This window comes from Pan paniscus, chromosome 23 (genome assembly GCF_029289425.2).
Source record: "Pan paniscus chromosome 23, NHGRI_mPanPan1-v2.0_pri, whole genome shotgun sequence".
NCBI lineage: Eukaryota > Metazoa > Chordata > Mammalia > Primates > Hominidae > Pan > Pan paniscus.
Genome location: NC_085927.1, coordinates 51838478 through 51864121, shown reverse-complemented (window position 1 = coordinate 51864121; position 25644 = coordinate 51838478). Strand labels below are relative to the sequence as shown.

Sequence of the window (25644 nt, the reverse complement as noted above, 5' to 3'; positions counted from 1 at the left end):
CGATACCCCCTTGCCCTTGCAGGCATGGAAATGCCTGTTCCTACTGCCTAGCTTCTCCCTGCCTTCTCTGATCTCAGAGCAAAGTTGGGCAGTGCTGACACACCAGCCCCCTGCCGCCCTGGCCCCCTCCAGATTTTGGGCACAATGAGCATAGAAGGAAACTGAGGGGAGCTGAGGGCAGCTTGGCTTGGCACCTACAGCCTGGGTACCATCAACGGCAGGAGGCAGACAGGTTCCTGGGTAGAAGGGGATGGGTCCCTGGTGAGGTCACACCTTCAGGCCAGGGAGGGCTTGAAAGCTGGGGGCCAGGATGCCAGTCCCATGGACTGGAGTGAGAACTTGTGGTGGCTTTTCTGGGCCTGCCCATGGCCACATATGGACCAATCGATATGCATTTCTTCCCCTCTGAGGCCCATAAAATCCCTGGGCTCAGCCAGAGCTAAGCAGATGTTGGGACGACCAGCTGCAGAGAGGAGCTACCCATTCCAGGACCCCTCTCTGTTGAGAGCAGCAGACATCAGCACAATGAGCTGCAGTAAAGAGCTACCCACTCCAGGGCCTCCTCTCTGCTGAGAGCCACAGAGATGACAGGAAGACCTGCCTGCAGATAGGAGCTACCCACTCCAAGGCCTCCTCTGAGCTACTGTCACTCAATAGCTCCTGTTTGTCTTGCTCACCCTCCACTTGTCTGTGTACCTCATTCTCATTGCTCACCCTCTACTTGTCTGTGCACCTCATTGAAGAACTTTGGACCCACTAAATGAGGCTAAAAGACCTGTAACACAAACAGGGTTGAGACATGCCCCTTGCTCAACATGTTGTGGGCAAAGAGAAGAAAAGAAGAGCTGCAGCCCTTTGGGAAGCCCAGACCTGGGAGCTCTCCAAGCCAGGGCTGTGACTCCCTCTTTGGGGCCCTATGGTTCCTGGCATCTCCAAGCTTCTGGGCACCACCTTTTCCCTGGTGCCAGCTGTGGAAGCTGCTTGGAGTGCGACTGGTCCAGCTGCAGCCTCGTGGAGAGCTGGTGCCCATGCTGGTACCTGGAGCTGACCACCCCACTGCAGCAGCTGGCACATCTGACTGAAAAATAGCCAGACCCCACACTTCCCCACACACCCCTTGTCACTCCATGCAATCTCCCTTGGCAGGCATGGGATCCAGGCCGGTAGCATGAGCCAAGTGCAGCCTGCCAGGCCGGGTGGGTGGAATGAGCCCAGTGGGCCCAAGCAATACTTGGGCAGAGGTGCCACTTGTCCACAGAGGTTTCTGGCCAGAAAAGTGACACCCCAAAGATACCATAATATTAATAATTAATACCCTGTTTTATTATTTATAATAAATTCTAATTACTAAAAATTACAAGTTTCTTATATTGGCTACTAAATCATACATCTAAACTAATCAAACTGCTGGTCACATCTGTATAGACCCTTTCCCTTTGACAGAACCCCTTCTTTCTAATCCATTTAGGAAGCTTCAAAAAAAGTTTATTCTCTAGCAGTCCATGGTTGTCTGCCCCACCCTCTTCAGGCTCCAGAAGACTCTCAAGGCAAAGGCCAGGAAGAATATCGTACGTTTCACTTCCTACCTGACAATGAGGTAATCTGTGTAACAGAATAAATTTTTACATTATTAATTTGAATTGGGCTTCTACATTTTATATATATACATACATGATTTTCAAACAAGCAACCAAGTGCTAGGCAAGGAAAGCCAAGTCAACATGAAGGCAAAGGCTTTCTATTACCTTTTGGGTAAACCCAAATCCTGAGATTTGGATTAGGATAGATGCTTAAGAGATAGAGGTGATGCAGACCAACAGCACAGCTGAGAGGGCAGAATCTGGAAGTTTAAGGAATTGTCAGACTCTCAAGGATAAGGAGGCCTTTGGGGTCCTACTTCCCAGTTCTAAGGAGCAATATGGTACACAGAGTTGGATCTCTGACACCCTGGTTCTAAGCCCTACCCAAGATTCTGGGGTCCCAAGGAAACAAGCTTTTAGACTTGATGGGACTGCCAGGACTGGATAGTGGCTGTTTCAGAAGCAGTCTGATGACCAGAAGAAACTTCTCAGCATTTTGGTGCCAAATAAAATCTGGATACCTTTGCATAATCTTAGGATTTGTGAGGAGCCCACCAACAAAGCAGATGGTGGTGGGGATCTTGGTAACAGAAATAAATTTACAGAAAACAAAGACATGCAATATTTCTTGAACATATTAATCTATGGATTGAAAAATCGGCCAGGCACAGGCCGACGCCTGTAATCCCAGCACTTTGGGAGGCCGAGGCGGATGGATCACTTGAGGTCAGGAATTCGAAACCAGCCTGGCCAACATGGTGAAACCCTGTCTCCACTAAAAACACAAAAATTAGCCGAGCATGGTGGCAGGCACCTGTCATCCCAGCTATTCAGGAGGCTGAAGCAGGAGAATCGCTTGAACCTGTGGGGCAAAGGTTGCAGTGAGCCGAGATCGCGCCACTGCACTCCAGCCTGGGGGACAGAGCCAGACTCTATCTTGAAAAAAAAAAAACCAAAAAAGAGGAAAATCACACCAACTATATGTTTTTCTCCTGATATCTCAGGATAGCTGAGCCAGGAAGGTTCTGCTCCAGCAGGCTGGGGAGCATCCACTTACCCATGAAAAGGAGTATTTGGAGGCTCATTTTAGGGGCCAATACCAGATAGTCCAGGACTAAAAGGTCTTCTTATTTCTATCCCTTTATATTTCTAATAGGAAATGAAAGAGTAGACAACAGAGTATAGTTTCTGTATTGCAGCTGGGGAAGAGACATGAAGAGTGGAATCCACCAGCACAGTGAGTGAGTCAGAAAGAAAGTACTCAAAATGTCAGTGAGGAGCTGAGGAACTCAGCACATGAGTGCTCTCAGCATGCAGAAGGCTCAGCTGAATTCTGACTGGATTTGTCCTCAGCAAAGCAAAAACCAGGGTCCTTTGAATATACAGGACACAAAGCTCTTCTTATAGAACAAATTGGACTGAGCCTTTGGGGGAAACAACTGTACCAGACAGTGGGAGCTAACTAACAGTAGGTGTGCCACGCAGCACCATGTGGGTCCAAACTGTGGCTCCACTTGGTTCTATCCTTACACAGTCACAGCCTTTGGTTGTACTGGGGCAGTTTGGTGGACCAGGTAAACAGGTACCCTTTGCACAGGAGAACATGGTGGAATTCCACCTTTAAGAAACTCGAACCTGCTACGCTTTTCAGGTAACTGGACCCCACCTCAAATCTACCTGGTACAAGTATAACTAACATGAAGAGCAGAAGAGAAGTCTAGTTTGTATTCTTTTAGAATTCTAATCCCCAAATATTTGCCAGAGATCAGTTACTCGGAAAACTTTCTGATATAAAAAAGGCCTCACCCATTCACCCTGTTCTCAACTTACCATCACATTCCAGCAGACACTGAAAAGCTGAACAAGGGAAACCTTATCCCTGCTCTAGTTGGTTGAGTCTCTCCTCTCTTCCTCTCCTTGTCACTGTTGCCCACGTACTGTAGTTTGGAAGTAAGAAAAGAAGAAACTTAAAATATCTCATTATTTTCCTCCAAAAATTTTAGGGATAAAAGCGCCAGATCCTATGACCCATGTTTAAGATCCAATATTGCCTGGATTCCCTGTTTGGAAACTTTAGAGAGGTTTACAGCCACACTTTCCCTTTTCACTTCTTCCCTTCATGCCAGTTGCCTGGGCAAAGTGGCTGTCCCTGTGTTTTGACATTCCAGCTTCCTAGACCCATAACTCTATCCCAGTAATTTCTGAGAGGAAGCAGCAGCTACTTTCTATATATTTTATCTTCAAGATGTCCCACCCTGCTTTTTGTAAATTGGACATAAAGCTCTTTTACTTGGAATGGGAGGAAGAATGGTCTTTTGACTTGTCTTCATTTTTGGAAAGAGCTTTAAGGTCTAGCATACTCCAGATACCTGAAGTCCATTCTAATATCCCATAATTCCAGAAAGTGTTTCTCAGTTTCTTCCACTGAACAAAATGTTTACTGAATATTCTAAAATCAAATAATTTTGAAAAAACTGTAAATTTTGAAAATCTCTCCTTCTTGGAGATTTTGTCCATTAGTATAGTCAAGGCTCTAAGAAGTAGTAAAGAAACCAGTTTTCTTGTCTTTTTCAATTATATTTAACCCAGTTACTCCATTTCACATAAAACCCATTAATATCTACCTGACTTCCTTAAGAAAGGCTGTCCTTGAGAACGTGGGAGCATCTGGTTTCCTAATTTTCACTATGCAGATCAATCAATGACTCTAAGCTGTGTTAAGGAAAGCATTTAAAACTTTTAAAAAGCTCCATATACAAAGAAGTTAATCACGAAGTTGTAATAACAAAAACCTGGAAACAGTTCAAATACCTTAAAAGAGGGACTGAGAAAATACGTTATGGTGTAATTGTGTCACAGAATATTATGTGGTCACTAACAATATTTACAAGCATTTCTTCAAAACCTATGAAAATGTAAAATATCTGGTGAAACATTATATAGCATGATTTCAACTACATATAAGAAATATGCATAGAAGGCCAGGCGCAGTGGCTCATGCCTGTAATCCCAGCACTTCAGGAGGCTGAGACAGGAGGATTGCTTGAGACCAGGAGTTCAAGACCAGCCTGGCCAACATGGCCAGAACCCATCTCTATAAAAATAAAAAAAATTAGCTGGGCATGGTTTTACCTGCCTGTAATCCCAGCTACTCAGGAGGTTGAGGCACGAGAATTGCCTGAACCTGGGAGGTGGAGGTTGCAGTGAGCCAAGATTGTGCCACTGCACTCCAGCCTGGGTGATAAAGCAAGACTCTGTCTCAAAAAAAAAAAAAAATGCATAGAAAATATATTGATTTAAATGTCTTCTGGGTCAAGTGCACACCACAACACCTGGCTTTTTTTTTTTTTTTTTTTTTTTTTTTCCTAGAGACAGGGTCTCGCCATATTGCCCAAGCTGGTCTTGAACTGGCCTCAAGTGATTCTCCCACCTTATCCTATCAAAGTGCAAAGTGCTGGGATTACAGGCAACGTGCCACCACACCTGGCTACTAATGTGTTTTTAAGGCCTCCCTTTTAGGTGGCTTGATGAGCCTACAATAAGATAAGGAAAGGCCAATGAAATTAAGAACTTTGCCTACCTTGCCAGAGTGGGAGAATGGTGAGCTCTGAAGGGGCTGAAAGCCTTGAAACAGTCTAGAATAGTGGTCCTCAGCAGGGATGGTACTGCCCCCCAGGGAGCAATTAGGAAATAAGTGGGAGCATTTTTGGTTATCCCAATTAGAGGCCATTATTGGCACTTAATGGGTGAGGAGTCGAAGATGAGAGACATCCTGAAACGTACAGGGCGGTACCTTAATTGTCCTATGTCTCCTGACTTTCAAATGGCTCTCCAGCCAGTGATGTAGGTGAAGCATGTTTATAATCATTTGAGCCTACAGCCTAACTCTGTTTTATATGACTTTAATATATACAGAAATTTTCAGGAATTCAACCACTGTGTAAATCAAGGGAAGACTAAACTTTGTTTTATTTGGAAAATTTTCAAAGGTTGTTCACCATTTTGGAGAACAATATTGCCAATAGCAATGGAATTCAAGTCACCAAAGCAACATATTCATATCAGTTAGCATTTCTAATCTTTATACCTATGGTGACTATGTATATGGGAGTGAACCCTTGATTACTTCAGTATGTCTTCTAGTGTGGTAGAATCTGAGCATTTATATATTAAAACACTTAAAATTTTACTACAAACTCCTTTTATTTCCTCTATCACATTTATGGCCTATTAATTTTGGTTGAAATGGTGTGGAATCATATGCAATTATCCACAAACTTCATTGAAGTGAAGGAGACATTACAAAATATTTGTTATAAATATACAAATATAAACGTTTGTTATAAAATATAAATATTTGTTATAAAATGGGGCATTCAGTCTGATGAGGCTGAAAATCACTATAGTATATGCTCCCTACAACTTGCTTTTCTCCTTATCAACAAGTCTTAGAAATTTCTGCATACGTAGTATGGGCATACCATAGCCTATTCATATATTTCCTATTAATGGACATATAGGTTATTTCTAATTTTGTGCTGTTAGAAACAATGAATATAATGAAATCTTCCCACATGCATCTTTGTGCACACATGCAAGTTTTCTCGGAGGCAGATTTTAAGATGTGAAAGTGCCATATCAAGAGTTTTAATATTTGTAAATCTTTGGAGATAAAAATGTTTTCTCATCTCAGGTTGCATTTCCCTAACACTAGTCGAGCTGAACATCTTTTCAAACATTTTCTGGTCATGCTATTGCCTTGGTTATTCGGCAATTCATATTTCTGTCATTTTGGGGAGAATTGATTTGTAGTTATTCACGTATTCTGACTATAAATTAATATATATGTTGAAAATCACTTTTTCCTATTCTGTTGCCTATCTTTTAACTTCTGTCATAGAGAAGTTTTAAATTTTGATATAGTCAATTTATCATGCTTTTATTTGTTGTTTTTGGTCTCCTCAAAGAAGGCTTTCTCTACCTCTAGACATAGTTTTCAACAGGTGTATAATACTCCATTTTGTGGATCCACCGTAATTTATAATACTCTTACTATTGAAAATTTAGCTTTCTCAAACAACTAAGTGTTCAACATGACGTTTTTAGCATGCATCTTAGTGCCTAGCAAACGGAGCATAATAAATGTTTCTTGAATGAGGATGGGAAGACAGGAACCCTGAATGTGAGTGTGGAAAAAGTTATGTTTAAAAATGCAACCCAATGTCAACCAAATTACTGGGGAATTAGCCCCACAATAGTATTCTTCCTTTGGCCAGCTACTTAAGAGTTGATTCTGCTTCTAAAATCTAGGCACAGAAGTAAAGTTTCACCTTCCCCCATAAGATTGCCCTTCCAAAGGGTGGAACAACTACCTGCGAGAAGCCTGTGATCACATACCTGAGTCCTCCTCCTTATCCTGACTTCAATTTTAGGGTACCTCTTTGCTTGGTGAGTCTTCAAGGTTTACATCTTAGAAGGTTAAGAATGGACCTGAGAAGAGGAGGCAGAGGGAAGAGAAGCCTCGTTTTCAGGAGCCTGGGCTGCTGTAGATTCATGAGGCCTGGCTCCTGATCCAGCAGGTGAGGCTCTGTATCCCACAGGCGGGCCTTCATTTCCTGCAGGTGGGGCTCCATATCCGAGAGGTGGGGCTCCATATTCTGCAGGTGGGGTTCCATATCCAAGAGGTGGGGCTCCATATCCTGCAGGTGGGGCTCCGTATCCAAGAGGTGGGGCGCCATATCGCACAGGTGAGGCTCTGTATCCCACAGGCGGGCCTTCATTTCCTACGGGTTGGGCTCCATATCCTGCAGGTGGGGCTCCGTATCCGGGAGGTGGGGCTCCATATCCTGCAGGTGGGGCTCCATAGACAGTAACTGGGAATTATAATGGAAGGAAAAAAATTCAGTTACCTTTAAGTCAAGGAATATGTGAGAAGGAAGAACTTAAAAAATAATGCTGAAGCAAACTGACGCAAGAAGAGAAGTCAGGCAGAATAATGCTAAAGCTATTTCCTCTAGCTATCACCAATTGAAGGCATATCACTTCCTGTTGTGCAGGGATTCAAATCAACATGAAAACAACCCTATCAATAGATCGGTGCGTTACTTATACTCGTGCACAGATACGTGTTTTACTTAATAAAGTTTGATTATGAAAAAAAGTAATACATGCTTAATGAGGAATATGCGTTTGGAAAATAGAGAAAAGAGGAATGGAAAAAAGCCATCTATAATTCTACCATTGAACACTTACTATTTTGGTGTATTTCTTTGTAGAATCTCTGTGAATATTCTTTATATAATCATGATCATATCAGCCATATTATTATTATTATTATTTTGAGAGGGAGTCTCACTCTGTTGCCCAGGCTGGAGTGCAGTGGCGCGATCTTGGCTCCGCCAAGCTCCGCCTCCTGGGTTCACGCCATTCTCCCACCTCAGCCTCCTGAGTAGCTGGGACTACAAGCACCCGCCACCATGCCCAGCTAATTTTTTTGTATTTTTAGTAGAGACAGGGTTTCACCATGTTAGCCAGGATGGTCTCGATCTCCTGACCTCATGATCCACCCGCCTCGGCCTCCCAAAGTGCTGGGATTACAGGCGTGAGCCACTGCGCCCGGCCAGCCATATGATTTTTTAAATCTGGCTCTTTTACTTAATATTATAAGAAATGTCTTCATATTGTTAATTTACTTCATAAATTCAAAGCTGGATAATATTTCATCATATGGATAGATGACTCTTTTTGTTGTTTCTGACTTTCCAATTAACCTTACAATAAACATGAGTTTTACTTATTACCTTGGGTTACATTCCCCAAAGTGATTTAACTGGATAAAGTGAATGGACAGCTGTAAAGTTATTTTGCTTTAATCCAAAATTTATTACAAAACTACTGTAATCAAGACAGTGTTTTACTGGCACAAGGACAGACTTAGAGACCAATGGAATGAATTAAGAGTCCAGAAATAAACCCAAGCATCTATGAACAGTTGATATTTGACAGAATGCCAAGACCATTCAATGGGAAAAAAACAGTCTCTTCAAAAAATGATTCTGGGACAACTGGATATCTGCACGTAAAAGAATGAGGTTCTTCCCTCACTTCACTCTACAGATAAAAATTAACTTGTAGTGAATCAATGGCCTTAATATAAAACAGAGGTGGCCCATCTTTTGGCTTCCCTGGGCCACATTGGTGAAGAATTGTCTTGGGCCACATATAAAATATACTAACACTAACGATAGCTGATGAGCTATTTTTAAAAATCTCATAACATTTGAAGAAAGTTTATGAATTTGTGTTGGGCTGCATTCAAAGCCATCCTGGGCCATGGGTTGGACAAGCTTGATATAAGAGCTAAAACTATAAAATGCTTAGAAGAAAACAGAGATAAATCTTCATGACATTGGATTTGGCAACGAATTCTCACATTTTACATCAAAAGCATGAGTAACAAGAGGAAAAAAGAGAAATCTGATAAAAATTAAAAACCTTTGTGCATTAAAAGCCATTTTTGCCTGGGCACAGTTGTTCACACCTGTAACCCACTGGCCGAGGCAGGCAGATCATTTGAGCTCAGGAGTTCTAGATGAGCCTGAACAACATGGTGAAACTACATCTCTACTAAAAATACAAAGATTAGCTGTGCATGGTGGCACACACCTGCAGTCCCAGCTATTCAGGAGGCTGAGGCACAAGAATCACTTAAACCCGGGAGGCAGAGATTGCCGTGAGCCAAGATGGTGCCACTGCACTCCAGCCTGGGTGACAGAGGGAGACTTTGTCTCAAAAAAAAAAAAAAGTCATTATCAAGAATGTGAAAGAAAACCTAAAAATATTTACAAATAATATATCTGACAAGGATTTCATATCCAGACTATATAAAGAATGCTTACAACTCAACAACAAAAAGACAAGCAATCCGATTTAAATAATAAAAAAAATAGGCAAAAGACTTGGACAGTTCTCCAATGAAGGTATATAAAAAGCACATTAAAAGATGTTCAACATCATTAGTCATTAAGGAAATGCAAATTAAAACCACAATGAGATACCACTTCATACCCACTAGGATGGCTTTAATATAGATTTTTTTTTTAAAAGAAGATAAGTGTTGCTGAGGATGTGTAGAAATAGGAACACTTACATTTACACAGGAATGTAAAATAGTGCAGCACTGGAAAATAGTTGGTGGTTCCTCAAAAAGTTAGAGAATTTACATATGACCCAGAAATTCCACTCCAAGATGCATATCCAGGAGAAATGAAAACATATGTCTACGTAGAAAATTATATACAAATGCTTATAGCAGCTAGTATTCATAATAGCCAAAAGGTGGAAACAAGACAAATGTCCATCAATAGAGGAATGAATACACAAATTGTGGTATATATGTACAATGGAGTATTATTCAGCCAGGAAAAGAAATGAAGTATTGCTACATGCTACAACTTGGAAGAACCTCAAAAACATTATCTTGAGTGAGATAAGCCAAACACAAAAGGTCACATATTGTATGATTTCTTTTATGTGATATATTCAGAATAGGTGAATCAATAAAGACAGAAAGCAGATTAGAGGATACCAGGGGATCAGAGAGGGGACAATGGGGAGTAACTTCTTAGTGGCTATTAGGTGATAAAAAGTTTTGAAACTAGACCAGATGCTGTGGCTTACACCTGTAATCCCAGCACTTTGGGAAGCCAAGGCAATAGACTTGCTTGAGCCCAGGAGTGTGAGACCAGCCTAAGCAACACAGTGAGACCCTGTATCTACAAAATTTTTTTTAAAAAAAGGCTGGCAGGGGCTGGGTGTGGTGGCTCAAGCCTGTAATCCCAGCACTTTGGGAGGCTGAGGCGGGCGGATCACAAGGTCAGGAGATCGAGACATCCTGGCTAACACAGTGAAACCCCGTCTCTACTAAAAATACAAAAAAAAAAATTAGCCGGGCATGGTGGCAGGCGCCGGTAGTCCCAGCTACTCAGGAGGCTGAGGCAGGAGAATGGTGTGAACCCGGGAGGCGGAGCTTGCATCGTGCCACTGCACTCCAGCCTGGGCGACAGAGCAAGACTCCCTCTCAAAAAAACAAAAACAAAAACAAAAACAAAAACAAAAAAGGCTGCCAGAGATGGCTCATGCCTATAATCCCAGCACCTCGGGAGGGCAAGGTGGGCAGATGGCTTGAGGCCAGGAGTTCAGAACCAGCCTGGGCAACATAGGGAGATTTCTGTTTCTACAAAAACACATAAAAATTAGCTGGGCATGGTGGATTGCGCCTGTGGTCCTAGCCTACTCCGGTGGGGGGTACTGAGGTAAGAGGATCGCTTGAGCCCAGGGGGTCGAGGCTGCAGGGGGCCATGATAGTACCACTGCACTACAGCCTGGGTGACAAAGTGAGACCCTGTCTCCAAAAAAAAAAAAAAACCACTTTTTGAAACTAGAGACAGCTGGTGGATGTATAATATTGTGAATACGTCAAATACTGCTAAATTTTACACTAAATACCACTGAATTGTACACATTAAAATGTTAATTATATGTTATGTGAATTTCACCAACTGAAAAAATGTTAAACCCTAGCAACAATTACTTTAGTCTGAATATTAGATTGTAATAACCTTTAAAAACCAAGGTAACAATTAAGGTTACAAATAAGTAGCCTTTAAGTTACATACAAAACTAAAGACCCATGGACATGCATATCAAGTTCCAAGGAGAACTCAAGAAAAGTCCCATATTTTTGTGTGTGATGGCAGCATTAGGAGACCCTTGGTGGCCCACCAGTAGGCAGTGGACCATGTTTGAGAATTACTTTCCAGAAACCCCATTCAGTAGCAGTGGACTTTAACAACACAAACTGTTAAAGGACCCAGGGCTTGAGTCCTCAGTAAGGTTGAAGGGTGTGGCACAGGTATGATGACTATGCTATGTGAAATAGAAACAAGGAAGTGGGCAAGAGCATATATTTTCTGCTCAGGCTATAAACAGGAAGTGACCCTTCCCACTAACAGGATTGCCAAGTATGTTCCGGGTTTGTATATATCATTAAAAGTAAGCCTGAGTCTTATGTTGGGAAGCCCTCTCCCTCTCCCTCTCCCTCCCCCTCCCCCTCCCTCTCCCCTCTTTCCACGGTCTCCCTCTGATGCCGAGCTGAAGCTGGACTGTACTGCTGCCATCTCGGCCCACTGCAACCTCCCTGCCTGATTCTCCTGCCTCAGCCTGCCGAGTGCCTGCAATTGCAGGCACGTGCTGCCACGCCTGACTGGTTTTCGTATTTTTTTGGTGGAGACAGGGTTTTGCTGTGTTGGCCGGGCTGGTCTCCAGCTCCTAACAGCGAGTGATCCGCCAGCCTCGGCCTCCCGAGGTGCCGGGATTGCAGATGGAGTCTGGTTCACTCAGTGCTCAATGGTGCCCAGGCTGGAGTGCAGTGGCGTGATCTCGGCTGGGTACAACCTCCACCTCCCACCCGCCTGCCTTGGCCTCCCAAAGTGCCGAGATTGCAGCCTCTGCCCGGCCGCCACCCCGTCTGGGAAGTGAGGAGCGTCTCTGCCTGGCCGCCCATCGTCTGGGACGTGAGGAGCCCCTCTGCCTGGCTGCCCAGTCTGGAAAGTGAGGAGCGTCTCTGCCCCGCCGCCATCCCATCTAGGAAGTGAGGAGCGCCTCTTCCCGGCCGCCATCCCATCTAGGAAGTGAGGAGCGTCTCTGCCCGGCCGCCCATCGTCTGAGATGTGGGGAGCGCCTTTGCCCCGCCGCCCCGTCTGGGATGTGAGGAGCGCCTCTACCCGGCCGCGACCCCGTCTGGGAGGTGAGGAGCGTCTCTGCCCAGCCGCCCCGTCTGAGAAGCGAGGAGACCCTCCGCCCGGCAGCCGCCCCGTCTGAGAAGTGAGGAGCCCCTCCGCCCGGCAGCCGCCCCGTCTGAGAAGTGAGGAGCCTCTCCGCCTGGCAGCCACCCCGTCTGGGAAGTGAGGAGCGTCTCTGCCCAGCAGCCACCCCGTCCAGGAGGGAGGTGGGGGTCAGCCCCCGCCAGGCCAGCCGCCCCATCCGGGAGGGAGGTGGGGGGGTCAGCCCCCCGCCCGGCCAGCCGCCCCGTCTGGGAGGGCAGTGGGGGGGTCAGCCCCCCCCGCCCGGCCAGCCACCCCGTCCGGGAGGGAGGTGGGGGGTCACCCCCCACCCGGCCAGCCGCCCCGTCCAGGAGGTGAGGGGCGCCTCTGCCCGGCCGCCCCTACTGGGAAGTGAGGAGCCCCTCTGCCCGGCCAGCCACCCCGTCCGGGAGGAAGGTGGGGGGGTCAGCCCCCCCACCCGGCCAGTCGCCCCGTCCGGGAGGGAGGTGGGGGGGTCAGCCCCCCGCCTGGCCAGCCGCCTCGTCCGGGAGGTGAGGGGCGCCTCTGCCCGGCCGCCCCTACTGGGAAGTGAGGAGCCCCTCTGCCCAGCCAGCCGCCCCGTCCGGGAGGGAGGTGAGGGGGTCAGCCCCCCGCCCGGCCAGCCGCCTCGTCTGGGAGGTGAGGGGCGCCTCTGCCTGGCCGCCCCTACTGGGAAGTGAGGAGCCCCTCTGCCCGGCCACCACCCCGTCTGGGAGGTGTACCCAACAGCTCATTGAGAACGGGCCATGATGACAATGGCGGTTTTGTGGAATAGAAAGAGGGGAAAGGCGGGGAAAAGATTGAGAAATCGGATGGTTGCCGTGTCTGTGTAGAAAGAGGTAGACATGGGAGACTTTTCATTTTGTTCTGTACTAAGAAAAATTCTTCTGCCTTGTGATCCTGTTGATCTGTGACCTTACCCCCAACCCTGTGCCCTCTGAAACATGTGCTGTGTCCACTCAGGGTTAAATGGATTAAGGGTGGTGCAAGATGTGCTTTGTTAAACAGATGCTTGAAGGCAGCATGCTCGTTAAGAGTCATCACCGCTCCCTAATCTCAAGTACCCAGGGACACAAACACTGCAGAAGGCCGCAGGGTCCTCTGCCTAGGAAAACCAGAGACCTTTGTTCACTTGTTTATCTGCTGACCTTCCCTCCACTATTGTCCTATGACCCTGCCAAATACCCCTCTGCGAGAAACACCCAGGAATGATCAATTAAAAAAAAAAAAAAGGTTAGGGTGGTAAAGGCGATGTTATATGTATTTTACCACAATGAAAAAAATCACTTAAAGAAATAAAAAAATGTCATTAAAAAAAAAAAAAAAAGTAAGCCTGAAACCAAAGCCCAGTCACTTGCTGACTTTGCCACTGGGTTTCAGTCTGGAAACAAAGTCACAGATGTGACCATTTTCCAAGCCCCTAAAGCTCTGCTGCTGCTCCTGCAGGGGTGCTGGAGGCAAGCCTGCAAGGGATAGATCTTTGAGCCTCTGGCATAATTTTCCACCTTCCAGGAAGAACCTCTCTGCCATACCTTACCTGAACAAGGCATCTGTGGAGTGCACATATTCCCTTCCCCAGTAATTACATAAATTCCCATAGAGCTGAACCAGTCATTTAAGGTTCTAAGTGGAAATCCTCGGGCAGCTGGAAAGACAAATTTGGCAAAATATGAACTCTTTTAATTAAGTCAGATATATAGCAGATATCAACTGAAGAATTAACAGAGTATTTAATCACCACCTTACATGTGTTTCCAACAATGCTCTTGAGACACAAGATAAAAAAGAAACATGGGCTGGGTGAAGTGGCTCACACCTGTAATCCCAACATTTTAGGAGGCCAAGATGGGAGGATTGCTTGACCCCAGGAGTTCAAGACCAGCCTGGGCAACATGGCAAGACCCTATCTCTACAAAAAAATTTTTAAAAATTAGCCAGGCATGGTGGTGCATGCCTGTGGTCCTAGCTACCCAGGAAGCTGAGGCAGGAGGATTGCTTGAGCCTGGAAGTTTGAGGCTGCAGTGAGCCTTATCTGTGCCACTGCACTGGAGCCTCCAGCCTGGGTGACAGAGTAAGACCTTGTCTCCAAAAAAAAAAAAAAAGAAAGAAAGAAAAGAAATATGACCCTTGTCCTGAATGGCACGTGTCTTAAGGGCAGAGATTGTATCTCATTTGCCTGTGCTTATTCCAGGCCTAGCATAGCACCTAATCATAACAGATATTCAGAAAAAACTTCTAAGTGAGGATTCTACCAAGTTGGTAAGATATATCCATTAAAGACCAATGTGAGGAAGTGTGGTACCGAAGAAAACACTTTTGTCTTGTCTCCCCTCTGCATCTCTAAGAACACTTGTGATGGCATTTAGAGGCCACCTAAATAATCTAGGGTAATCTTGTCATCTCAAGATCCTTAAATTAATTACGTCTACAAACACCCTTTTTACAAATAACATAACAGTCACAGTTTCTGAGGACTGGGATGGGGATATATCTGTGGATCCATTATCAGCCTACCACACTGAGTTTTGCCTATGGCATGTGACCAGATGTAATGTAGACAGTTTCCAGGCCTGGCCCATAAAAATTTCCCAGGGGAGATCTTTATTCCCTTCTCTGCTGGCTGTACAAAGAGGCCATGGAAGCCATGGGTTAAAGATCGCAAGGACCGGCCAGGCATGCTGGCTCACGCCTGTGATCCCAGCACTTTGGGAGGCTGAGACAGGTGGATCTCCTGAGGTCAGGAGTTCAAGACCAGCCTGACCAACATGGTGAAACCCCGTCTCTACTAAAAATACAAAAATTAGCTGGGCTTGGTGGTGGATACTTGTAATCCCAGCTACTTGGGAGGCTGAGGGAGGAGAATCACTTGAACCCGGGAGGTGGAGGTTGCAGTGAGCCAAGATCGCATGATTGCACTCCAGCCTGGGTGACAAAGCAAGACACTGTCTCAAAAAAAAAAAAAAAAAATATATATATATATATATATATATATATACACACACACATATATGAGATTAAAAAATTATTTGTAGTCACAGTTTGAAAGAGTTCTGTGGTACATCCATTAGATCAGTGCTATAAGTCTTGACAGTACCTCTACTCCCCTCTCATGTAAGATGGGGACTAAACCTGAGAAAAGCAAAGGCAAGTCCAGAGAGAAGAAAAAATAAAAAGCCACACCAAAGAAAGAATAACTAAGGGCTCCCTGACCCAAGGAAGAGACGCTCAGTAGATATCTGAGGTCAGTGTTTAAATGGACAAAAGACTATCAGGTATAATTAGTCACCTGGGTGTCTGGCTGTAAGCTCCCACTAGATTGCAAGCTCCTTCAGGATAGGAAGGGACTGAATAATCTTTGTGTTCCTACCCTGTAACATGGTACTTGACAATTGTAGGTAGGCCCAGGAAATGCCTGCTGAATATGTGTGTGAATACCAACTGCCTGGCCACAAAGGCCAGCAAATCTTGGCTGAGTAGAAGTCCTGCTTTAATTCCACAAGCCTTAAAACCCCAAAGTGGGCTGGGCATGGTGGCTCATACCTGTAACCCCAGCACTTCGGGAGGCTGAGGCAAGAGGATCATTTGAGTTCAGGAGTTCGAGACCAGCCTGGGCAACATGGTGAAACCCCAACTTACAAAAATACAAAAATCCCTGTCTCAAAAACAACAAAACAACAACAATAGCAACAACAACAAAAAAAAACCCAAACAAACAAACAAAAAACCCCAAAGTGCTTAATATCTTTATCAGCATCACTTACCAGCAGAGGCAGCTTTCACCATCAACTGGGCAAATTCAATGGCACCTCCATTTCTGAAGACTAATTTAAAAGTAGCTTGTCCTTCCCAGCCACCTGGGGGAAGAAATGGCACACACTCACCAAGAAACTGGCATAGCTGACAACAGAAAGACTGCCACAAGCACCAAGGGAAGCACTACCTGACAAAGTAGGGCAGCTTTTGTTTGAATTTCAACATGATCCAAGTTTGAATCTTAAACCTTTTAGAAGATTTTGAGGGAAAAAAAAATACACACTTCTGAGGGAACACTTACCATATGGAGCTGCCTGAATAGTTCCTTTAATGAAGTTTGCAGCAAATACTGGTTGTTCAACAGTGAGGTTCGTCATCAGATCAAATGGCATCATAAAAGACAACATGGGATCACTGATGGAGCATGAAGTTATGAAAATCACCTACGCAAGGAAAGAAACTTTGGAAAAGGAATGCAGAATTTGTCCATGGATTGAGACTTACAAGAGCAAGGTGCATTCTGGTCTAACTGAGAAACATCATCTTTTCTTCCATCACCCTTCAGTGTGGAAAATCCCAAAGCGCACGTTTAAAAACACTTCAAAAGTCAATGTTTAAGTTTTCCTCATTTCAAGGAAAACAAATGTAGAGTTAATCAGCAGATTAAAGTAGAAGTAGAAATTACCCGGTATGAAGTGAGAAACAATGTTCCTGTCTTTGTACCACTAAAGACATTTGAGCCTTCTGATCGCTGTGGGAAGGAGAGCTCCACATTCGGAGACCACTTCAAGAGACTGTAGAAAATGAGGAACAGACGGCACACGATAAAGAATGTATGTAAAATGACACACATAAAGTTCTTAACGCAATTTTTTTTTTTTTTTTGAGACAGAGTCTTACTCTGTTGCCCAGGCGGGAGTGCAGTGGCGCGATTTCAGCTCACTGCAAGCTCCGCCTCCCGGGTTCACACCATTCTCCTGCCTCAGCCTCCCAAATAGCTGGGACTACAGGCGCCCGCCACCATGCCTGCCTAATTTTTTTGTATTTTTGTAGAGATGGGGGTTTCACTGTTAGCCAGGATGGTCTCAATCTCCTGACCTTGTGATCCGCCCACCTCGGCCTCCCAAAGTGCTGGGATTACAGGCATGCCACCGTGCCCGGCCCTTAATGTAGTTTTTTTTTTTTTTTTTCCAGAGTAAGCACTCAATAAACATTAGCTGCTGCTACTGCTACTATTACTACTACTACTATTTTATTGAAATAAAAAGGAATTCAAATGATCTTATTCTCTGACAATTTACTCTTATTCTTCTCCCTCTTCATCATCGGATTCTTTTTCTTGTCAAACCTACTCCTATTCTCAATGTGTGTTCATTAATTCTTATACTTCTTGTGCGGTAAGTGTAAAGCACTGTGCTAATAGAAATGGTTCTTTGACGCTGGTAAAGAAAGTAAGGCAGCAGACTGCCCCAGCCCCCTCTGACATGTTCCCTCAGCCTGTCGTGCTCTCTCCTTACTGTTAACCTGGAACACTTGGACTCACCTTACTGTCACTCATCCAATCCTGCTGGGTTCTTTTTTTTCTTACTTTATCTTTCTTTCTTTTCTTTCTTTCTCTTTTTCTTATTTCTTCTTTCTCTTTCTTCCTCCCTCCTTCCCTCACTTCTTTCTTTCCTTTCCTTTTGACTTTCCTTCCCTTCTTCCCTTCCATTCTTCCGTTTCCTTCTTCCCTTCCCTTCCTTTCTTTTTTCTCTCTCTCTTTCTTCTTTTTTTTTTTTTTTTTTTTTTTTTGAGACAGGGTCTCACTCTGTTGCCCAGGCTGGAGTGCAGTGGCATAATCTCTGCTCACCAACCTCCACCTCCTGGGCTCAGGTGATCCTCCCATTCAGCCTCCTGAGTAGCTGGGACCATAGGCAAGCACCACCATGCCTGGCTAATTTTTTTTTTTTTTTTTTTTTTTTTTTTTGAGAGGAGTCTTGCTCTTGTCCCCCAGGTTTGAGTGCAATGGCTCGATCTCGGCTCACTGCAACCTCCGCCTCCCGGGTTCAAACGATTCTCCTGCCTCTGCCTCCCAAATAGCTGGGATTAAGTCGCCTGCCACCACGCCAGGCTAATTTTTGTATTTTTTGGTAGAGACAGGGTTTCACCATGTTGGCCAGGCTGGTCTGGAACTCCTGACCTCAGGTGATCCGCCCGCCTCGACCTCCCAAAGTGCTGGGATTACAGGCATGAGCCACTGCACCCGGCCAATTTTTTTGTATTTTTAGTAGAGATGAGGTTTCACCATGTTGCCCAGGATGGTCTCAAACTCCTGGGCTCAAGAGATCTGCCTGCTTTAGCCTCCCAATGTGCTAGGACTACAGGAATGCGCCACCATACCCAGTCCCCCAGCCTTTTCTTTCTTAATGATATATGTAACCAATGTATAATGATCATTAGGTACAATGTCTGCCTTCTTTGCTACTCTAGCCCTAGCAAACAGTGGGTGCTCTAAATAGTTATTAAAAGAATGAATGAAAGCATGAATACAGATCATAATGCAAACAATATATGACATACATAATATAAATGTATGCCATACATTTATTAGTAACAAACTGTCATAGCAATTTAGTGAAAGAAGAGATTCGTTTTAGTTGAAGTAATTAGGAATGACCTAATAGAAAGACTGCAATTTGAGCTGATTAAGAGATGGGTAGTATTCTGGCTGGGCACAGTGGCTCACACCTGTAATCCCAGCACTTTGGGAGGCCGAGGCTGGCAGATCATTTGGGGAGTTAGAGACCAGCTTGACCAACATGGTGAAACCCCATCTCTACTAAAATACAAAAAGTATCCAGGCATGGTGGTACATGCCTGTAATCTCAGCTACTCGGAAGGTTGACGTGGGAAGATTGCTTGAGCCATGGGGCACAGATTGCAGTGATCCACTGCACTCCACCCTGGGCAACAGAGTATGACCCTGTTTCAAAAAAAAAGAGAGAGAGAGAGATGGGTAGCATTCAGTAGGTAGAGGTGAAGGTAGAGGACAATCCAGATGGGAAGCAAACAGCATTCATGGAGGTGCAGGAGCAGATATGGAAAGCAAACTGCATACTTGGGAGAAGCCTAGTGGTATGGCTTCATCAAAACACAGTGTGGAAGTGAGGTTAGGAGAAACAGTGAAATAAAGTTGGAAAGCTATGCCGGAACTACAGCTTAAAGACATCATTTGATAGGCAAGGAGAAACTGTGAGCTTCAGATTTCTCAACAGGAAAGTCACATAATCAAAAAGGTAGTGTATCAGAGGGATCAGTTTAAGAATTCCTAAAATAGTCCTGATGCAAGGTAAAAACTGGAACTAGGGTGGTAATGTGCAGATTAAAAGGGGAGGATTTTTAAAAGACTATGAAAATACAGGACATTAGCAAAAAACTGTGGAATGGGAATCTTTAAATGTCAGTCTAGCCATAAAAGCAATAAATAAAGCAAAAGAAAACCTGTCAGAATCAACTTTTTCAGAATTCTAGAATCTAATCAAAAGCTTATGGTAACTAGGGGAATGCTTAAGCAATTTTTTTAAAAAGCCAAATCTCAGTAAGTAAGCTTTATGACATTTTAACCTACCCTGGTATCATCCCCCACTACTAGCTTGGCAGCAGCTTTGAAGACAACAATCTATATTCCCATGATAGATACGAAGTACTGGAGGGAGCAGAACACACTTATTTTAAAAAATTGTAGTTTGACTTGTCTGGTGGCTCCTTGAAGGACTGGCTCAAAGGGCATGTATTTAATTTGTAATTTTCCTGGGACTGATGAGGTTACCGGGGGGCATTTGTCAAAAACATTTCCGGCCGGGTCCGGTGGCTCATGCCTGTAATCTCAGCACTTTGGGAGGCTGAGGCGGGAGGATCACCAGAGGTCGGGAGTTCAAGACCAGCATGACCAACATGGAGAAACCCCGTCTCTACTAAAAATGCAAAATTCGCTGGGCCTGGTGGCATGTGTCTGTAATCCCAGCTACTCGGGAGGCTGAGGCAGGAGAATTGCTTGAACCCGGGAGGCAGAGTTTGCAGTGAGCCGAGATCTTCCCATTGCACTCCAGCCTGGGGAACAAGAACGAAATTTCATCTCAAGAAAAAAAAAAAATTTCCAAGCCAATGTATTAGTTGCTGCTACCTAGCGAAAGGGATGACAACTGGGGCAAAAAAAAACAGACAAATTGAAAAGCTAAAGGAAAGGATGAGCAATGAGATGCTTTGAGGAATAAAGGCTTCGAAAAGCTCACACATATTCCTGAGAAACAAGAAAGCCATACACATACATGTCCAGGGCTAGATTCATACTAAAAACAAACAAAAAATGAAACACGCACACACTGAAGAGGCACTAAGCTTTCACCTCTGATTGACAATTAGAAGTGATGCAAAAAGGCCTCGGTGCGGTGGCTCACGCCTGTAATCTAGCACTTCGGGAGGCTGAGGCAGGCAGATCACCTGAGGTCAGGAGTTCAAGACCAGCCTGGCCAACATGGCGAAATCCCATCTTTATTAAAAATACAAAAATTAGCTGGGCGTAGTGGTGGGCGCCTATAATCCCAGCTACTCAGGAGGCTGAGGCAGGAGAATTGCTTGAACCCGGGAGGCAGAGGTTGCAGTGAGCCAAGATCATGCCATTGCACTCCAGCCTGGGCAACAGAGCAAGACTCTGTCTCAAAAAAAAAGGAAATGATGCAAAAAGAAGTGAAGGTGAAGGCAGAGTTGTAAACTGCCTGGCTGAGTAAGAAAGGCACGCTCATGCTCCAACACACACAAAGCCCATCTGCAAGGGCTGGGAGATTTTGTTGCTGTTGTTCCAGACATAGAAGAAAATTTCTGTCAAATCACTAGCTGGCCACTGAGGTAACAGAACTGAGATTCCAGTGGCCACAAATAACAAAGAATACAGACTTTACAAAATTAGTACAGAAAAGTCACTGTACAAACAAATAACAAGCAACAAAAATATACCCTGAAGAAGAGGGAGATTCTACTTTCCAGAGTTACTACATTAAAATATTCAAAATGTCCAGTTTTCAACAACAACAAAAATCACTAGGCATGCAAAGGAACAAGAAAGTATGGGAATACACAGGAACAAAATAAATTAATAAAAACTGTCCCTGAGGAAGCCCATACATTGGATTTATCAGACAACACTTTAAATAAACTATTGTAAATATACTCGAAGAGTTAAAGGAAACGATGTCCAAATAACTAAAAGAAAGAATACAAACAAAGTCTCAGGAAGTAGAGAATATAAGTAAAGAGGCAGAAATTATTAAAAGGAACCAAACAGAAATTCTAGAGTTGAAGACTACAACTGAAATGAACAATTTAATCACTGGGGCTCAACAGCCAATTTTGGCAGGCAGAAGAGAGAATTATTGAACTTGAAGTAGGTCAATGGGAATAACGGTTACTACCTGAGTAACACAAATGGGAAAAAACGAAGAAAAAATGAACGAAGTCTAAGAAATCTGTGGGACACCATCAAACATACCAATATATCTAGAATGGGAATTCAAGAAGGAGAGGAGAGAGAGAAAGGGGAATAAAGAACATTTGGGGCCAGGCGCGGTGGCTCATGCCTGTAATCCTAGCACTTTGGGAGGCCACAGTGGGCAGAATGCGTGAGCACAGGTGTTCAACACCAGCAAGGGCAACATGGTGAAACCCTATCTCTACAAAGAATACAAAAAATTAGCCAAGCATGGTGGAGTGCACCTACAGTCCCACCTATCCAAGACACTGAGGTGGGAGGATTGCTTCAGCCTGGGAGGTCAAGGCTGTAGTGAGCCACGACTGTACCACTGCACTCCAGCCTGGGTGACAGAGGGAGACCCTGTCTCAAAATAAGAAAAAAGAATATCTGAGCCGGAAACAGTGGCTCATGCCTGTAATCCCAGCAGTTTGGGAGGCTGAGGCGGGAGGACTGCTTGAGCTCAGGAGTTTGAAACCAGCTTGGGCAACATAGTGAAACCTCACCTCTACTAAAAATTTAAAAATTTGCCGGTGGGGTGCGGTGGCTCATGCCTGTAATCCCAGTACTTTGAAAGGCAGAGGCAGGTGGATCACCTGAAGTCAGGAATTTGAGACCAGCCTGACCAACATGGTGAAACCCCATCTCTACTAAAAATACAAAAAATAGCCAGGCGTGCGTGGTGCATGCCTATAATCCCAGCTACTCTGGAGGCTGAGGCCGGAGAATCGCATGAACCCAGGAGGCAGAGGTTACAGTGAACTGAGATCGCACCAATGCACTCCAGTCTGGGCAACAGAGTGAGACTCTGTCTCAAAAAAAAAAAAAATTAAAAATTTAGTCAGGTGTGGTGGCATGCATCAGTAGCCCCAGCTACTCAGGAGGCTGAGGCAAGAGAATCACTTGAGCCTGGGATGTCGAGGCTGCAGTGAGCTGTGATCGTGCCACTGCACTCCAGCCTACATGATAGAAACCCTATCTCAAAATAAATAAATAATGGCCAAAACTTTCCCAAATTTAATGAAATACATGAATCTACACATCCAAGCGCAACAAACTCCAAGTAGAATAAACTCAGTTCCACACTGACATGCATTATAATCAAATTATTAAAAGCCAAATACAAGGAATCTTGAAATTAACAAGATAAGTGACTCATCATGCACAAGGAATCCTCAGACTAGCAGCTGATTTCTTTTTCTTTTTCTTTTTCTTTTTTTGAGATGGAGTTTCACTCTTGTTGCCCAGGCTAGAGTGCAATGGCACAATCTTGGCTCACCACAACTTCCACCTCCCAGGTTCAAGTGATTCTCCTGCCTCAGCCTCCCGAGTAGCTTGGATTATATAGCTGGGATTACAGGCATGCACCACCACACCCAGCTAATTTTGTATTTTTAGTAGAGATGGGGTTTCTCCATGTTGGTCAGGCTGGTCTCGAACTCCCGGCCTCAGGTGATCTGCTCACCTTGGGCTCCCAAAGTGCTGGGATTACAGGCATAAGCCACCACGCCCGGCCAGCAGCGATTTCTTATTGAAATCATGGAGGCCAAAAGGAAATGTGATGACATATTCAAACTGCTAAAAGTAAAAAAAACGCTCCTTTTTTTTTTTTTTTTTTGAGACAGAGTCACGCTCCGTTGCCCAAACTGGAATGCAGTGGCATGATCTTGGCTCACTGCAACCTCCACCTCCTGAGTTCAAGTGATTCTCCTGCCTCAGCCTCCTGAGTAGCTGGGACTACAGGTGCGTGCCACCATGCCCCACTAATTTTTTGCATTTTTAGTAGAGATGGGGTTTCACCATGTTAGCCAGAATGGTCTCGATCTTCTGACCTCGTGATCCACCTGCCTCGGCCTCCCAAAGTGCTGTGATTACAGGCGAGAGCCACCGTGCCCAGCCCTAAAAACAAAAAACTCTTAACCAAGAATTCTATAAGTGGCAAAACTATCCTTCAAAAATTAAAGAGAAATTAAGACATTACCAAATAAACAAAAAATGAAAGTTCTTTACTAGTAGATTTGAAATACAAGAAATGCTATATTTTATAATATGTTTTCTGATTACAATGGAAAGAAACTAGAAATCAACAGCACAAGGAAAACTGCCACAAATATGTGGAAATTAAACAATACACTCTTAAATAAACGAGTCAAAGAAAAAATCAGAGGGAAATTAGAAAGTACCTAGAGAAAAATGAACATGAAAACACAACATACCAAAGCTTATGGGTTGCTGTAAATGCAGTGCTAAGATGTTTATAGCTGCAGATGTGTACTTTAATAAAGAAGAAAGATCTCAAATCGACAACCTAACTTTATGCCTCAAGGAACTAAAGAAAAACAAATGAAGCCCAAAGCTAGCAGAAGGAAGAAAATAATAAAGATTAGAACAGAGATAAATAAAAGCGAGAATAGAAAAAAATAAGAAAAAAAATTTAAGTTCAACAAACTTGACAAACTCTTAGCTAGATTAAGAAAAAGAGAGAAGTCTCAACTAAAATCAGAAATGAAAAAGAGGATATTAAAACTGATGCCAGCCAGGCATGGTGGCTCAGCCTGTAATCCCAGCACTTTGGGAGGCCAAGGCAGGTGGATTACTTGAGGCCAGGAGTTTGAGACCAGCCTGGCCAACATGGTGAAACCCCATCTCTAGTATAAACATTCAAAAAAATTAGCGAGGCATGGTGGTGGGCACCTGTAATCCCAGCTACAAGGGAGGCTGAGGCAGGAGAATCACTTTAACTCAGGAGGCAAAGGTTGCAGCGAGCCAATATTGCACGACTGCACTCCAGCCTGGGCGACAGAGTAAGACTCTGTCTCCAAAAAAACAACAACAAGAAAAACAACAACAACAACCACCAAAAAAAAACTGATGCCAAGGAGTTACAAGGATTAAAGAGAAAACCAAGGACAATTGTATGTCAAGTTGGATAACCTAGAAGAAATGGATAAATCCCTAGAAAAACACAACCTACCACACTGAATCATGAACAAACATTAAATATAAACAGACCAATTAACTAGTAAGGAAATTGAATCAGTAACCAAAAACCTCTCAGCTAGGTGTGGTGGCTCATGCCTTTAATCCCAGCACTTTGGGAGGCTGAGACAGGAGGATTGCTCGAGGCCAGGAGTTTCCGACCAGCCTAGGCAACTTGAAAACCTCATCTCTACAAAATATTTAAAAAAAAACAGTTGGGTGTGGTGGCACACATCTGTAGTCCCAGCTACTCGGGCGGCTGAGGTGGGAGGATCACTTGAGCCTCAGAGATTGAGGCAGCAGTAAGCTGTGATCATGTCACATCACTGCACTCCAGCCAGGGTGACAGAGTGAGAACCTGTCTCAAAAAGAGAAAAAAAAACCTCTCAACAAATTCTATTATACAAAACGTTTAAAGAATTAACTAATCTTTCTGAAACTCTTCCCCAAAATTAAAGACGAAGAAACACTTCTAGGCTTACTTTATGAGGCCAGCATTACCCTGATACTGAAGCCAGACAAAGAAACTACAATAAAATAAAATTACAGGTCAGTATCTCTGATGAATATTGATGTAAAAAATCCTCAACAAAATACTAGCAAACCACATTCAGCAGCACATTAAAAGGACTATACACTATGACCAAATGGGGTTTACTCCTAGAATGCAAGGATGGTTCAGCATAGGAAAATAAATCAATGTAACACACCATATGAACAAAATGAAGGGAAAAAACCATGCGATCATCACAATCGATGCAGAAAAAGCATATGAAAAGATTCAGTATATTTTTGGCCAGGCGTGGTGGCTCACGCCTGTAATCCCAGCACTTTGGGAGGCTGAGGCGGGTGGATCACAAGATCAGGAGATCGAGACCATCCTGGCTAACATGGTGAAACCCCGTCTCTACTAAAAAATAGAAAAAATTAGCCGGGCGTGGTGGCAGACACCTGTAGTCCCAGCTAC

General features: G+C 44.2%; 1 protein-coding gene across 4 annotated transcripts in view; it reads right to left on the bottom strand.

Moving 5' to 3' along the window:
- Positions 1–311: 311 nt before the first annotated feature.
- Positions 312–25644, bottom strand: part of WBP2NL (WBP2 N-terminal like) — a 35446-nt gene continuing 10113 nt past the window's right edge. The window contains exons 2-9 of one of the 4 annotated variants that reach the window (XR_611101.4): positions 16881–16989; positions 16497–16638; positions 16204–16296; positions 13980–14087; positions 6978–7453; positions 4205–4292; positions 3411–3517; positions 312–1602 (exon numbers count right to left, since the gene is read on the bottom strand). Coding sequence is in view for 2 of the 4 variants with exons in the window: in XM_003814643.5 (XP_003814691.1) it covers positions 7059–7453; positions 13980–14087; positions 16204–16296; positions 16497–16638; positions 16881–16989 (847 nt within the window). In the remaining 2 variants the exon portion in view is untranslated. Of the gene's footprint in view, positions 7454–13979; positions 14088–16203; positions 16297–16496; positions 16639–16880; positions 16990–25644 lie in introns of all 4 variants that reach the window. The other 3 variants (XR_008622471.2, XM_003814643.5, XM_055105394.2) reach the window with 3 other exon arrangements.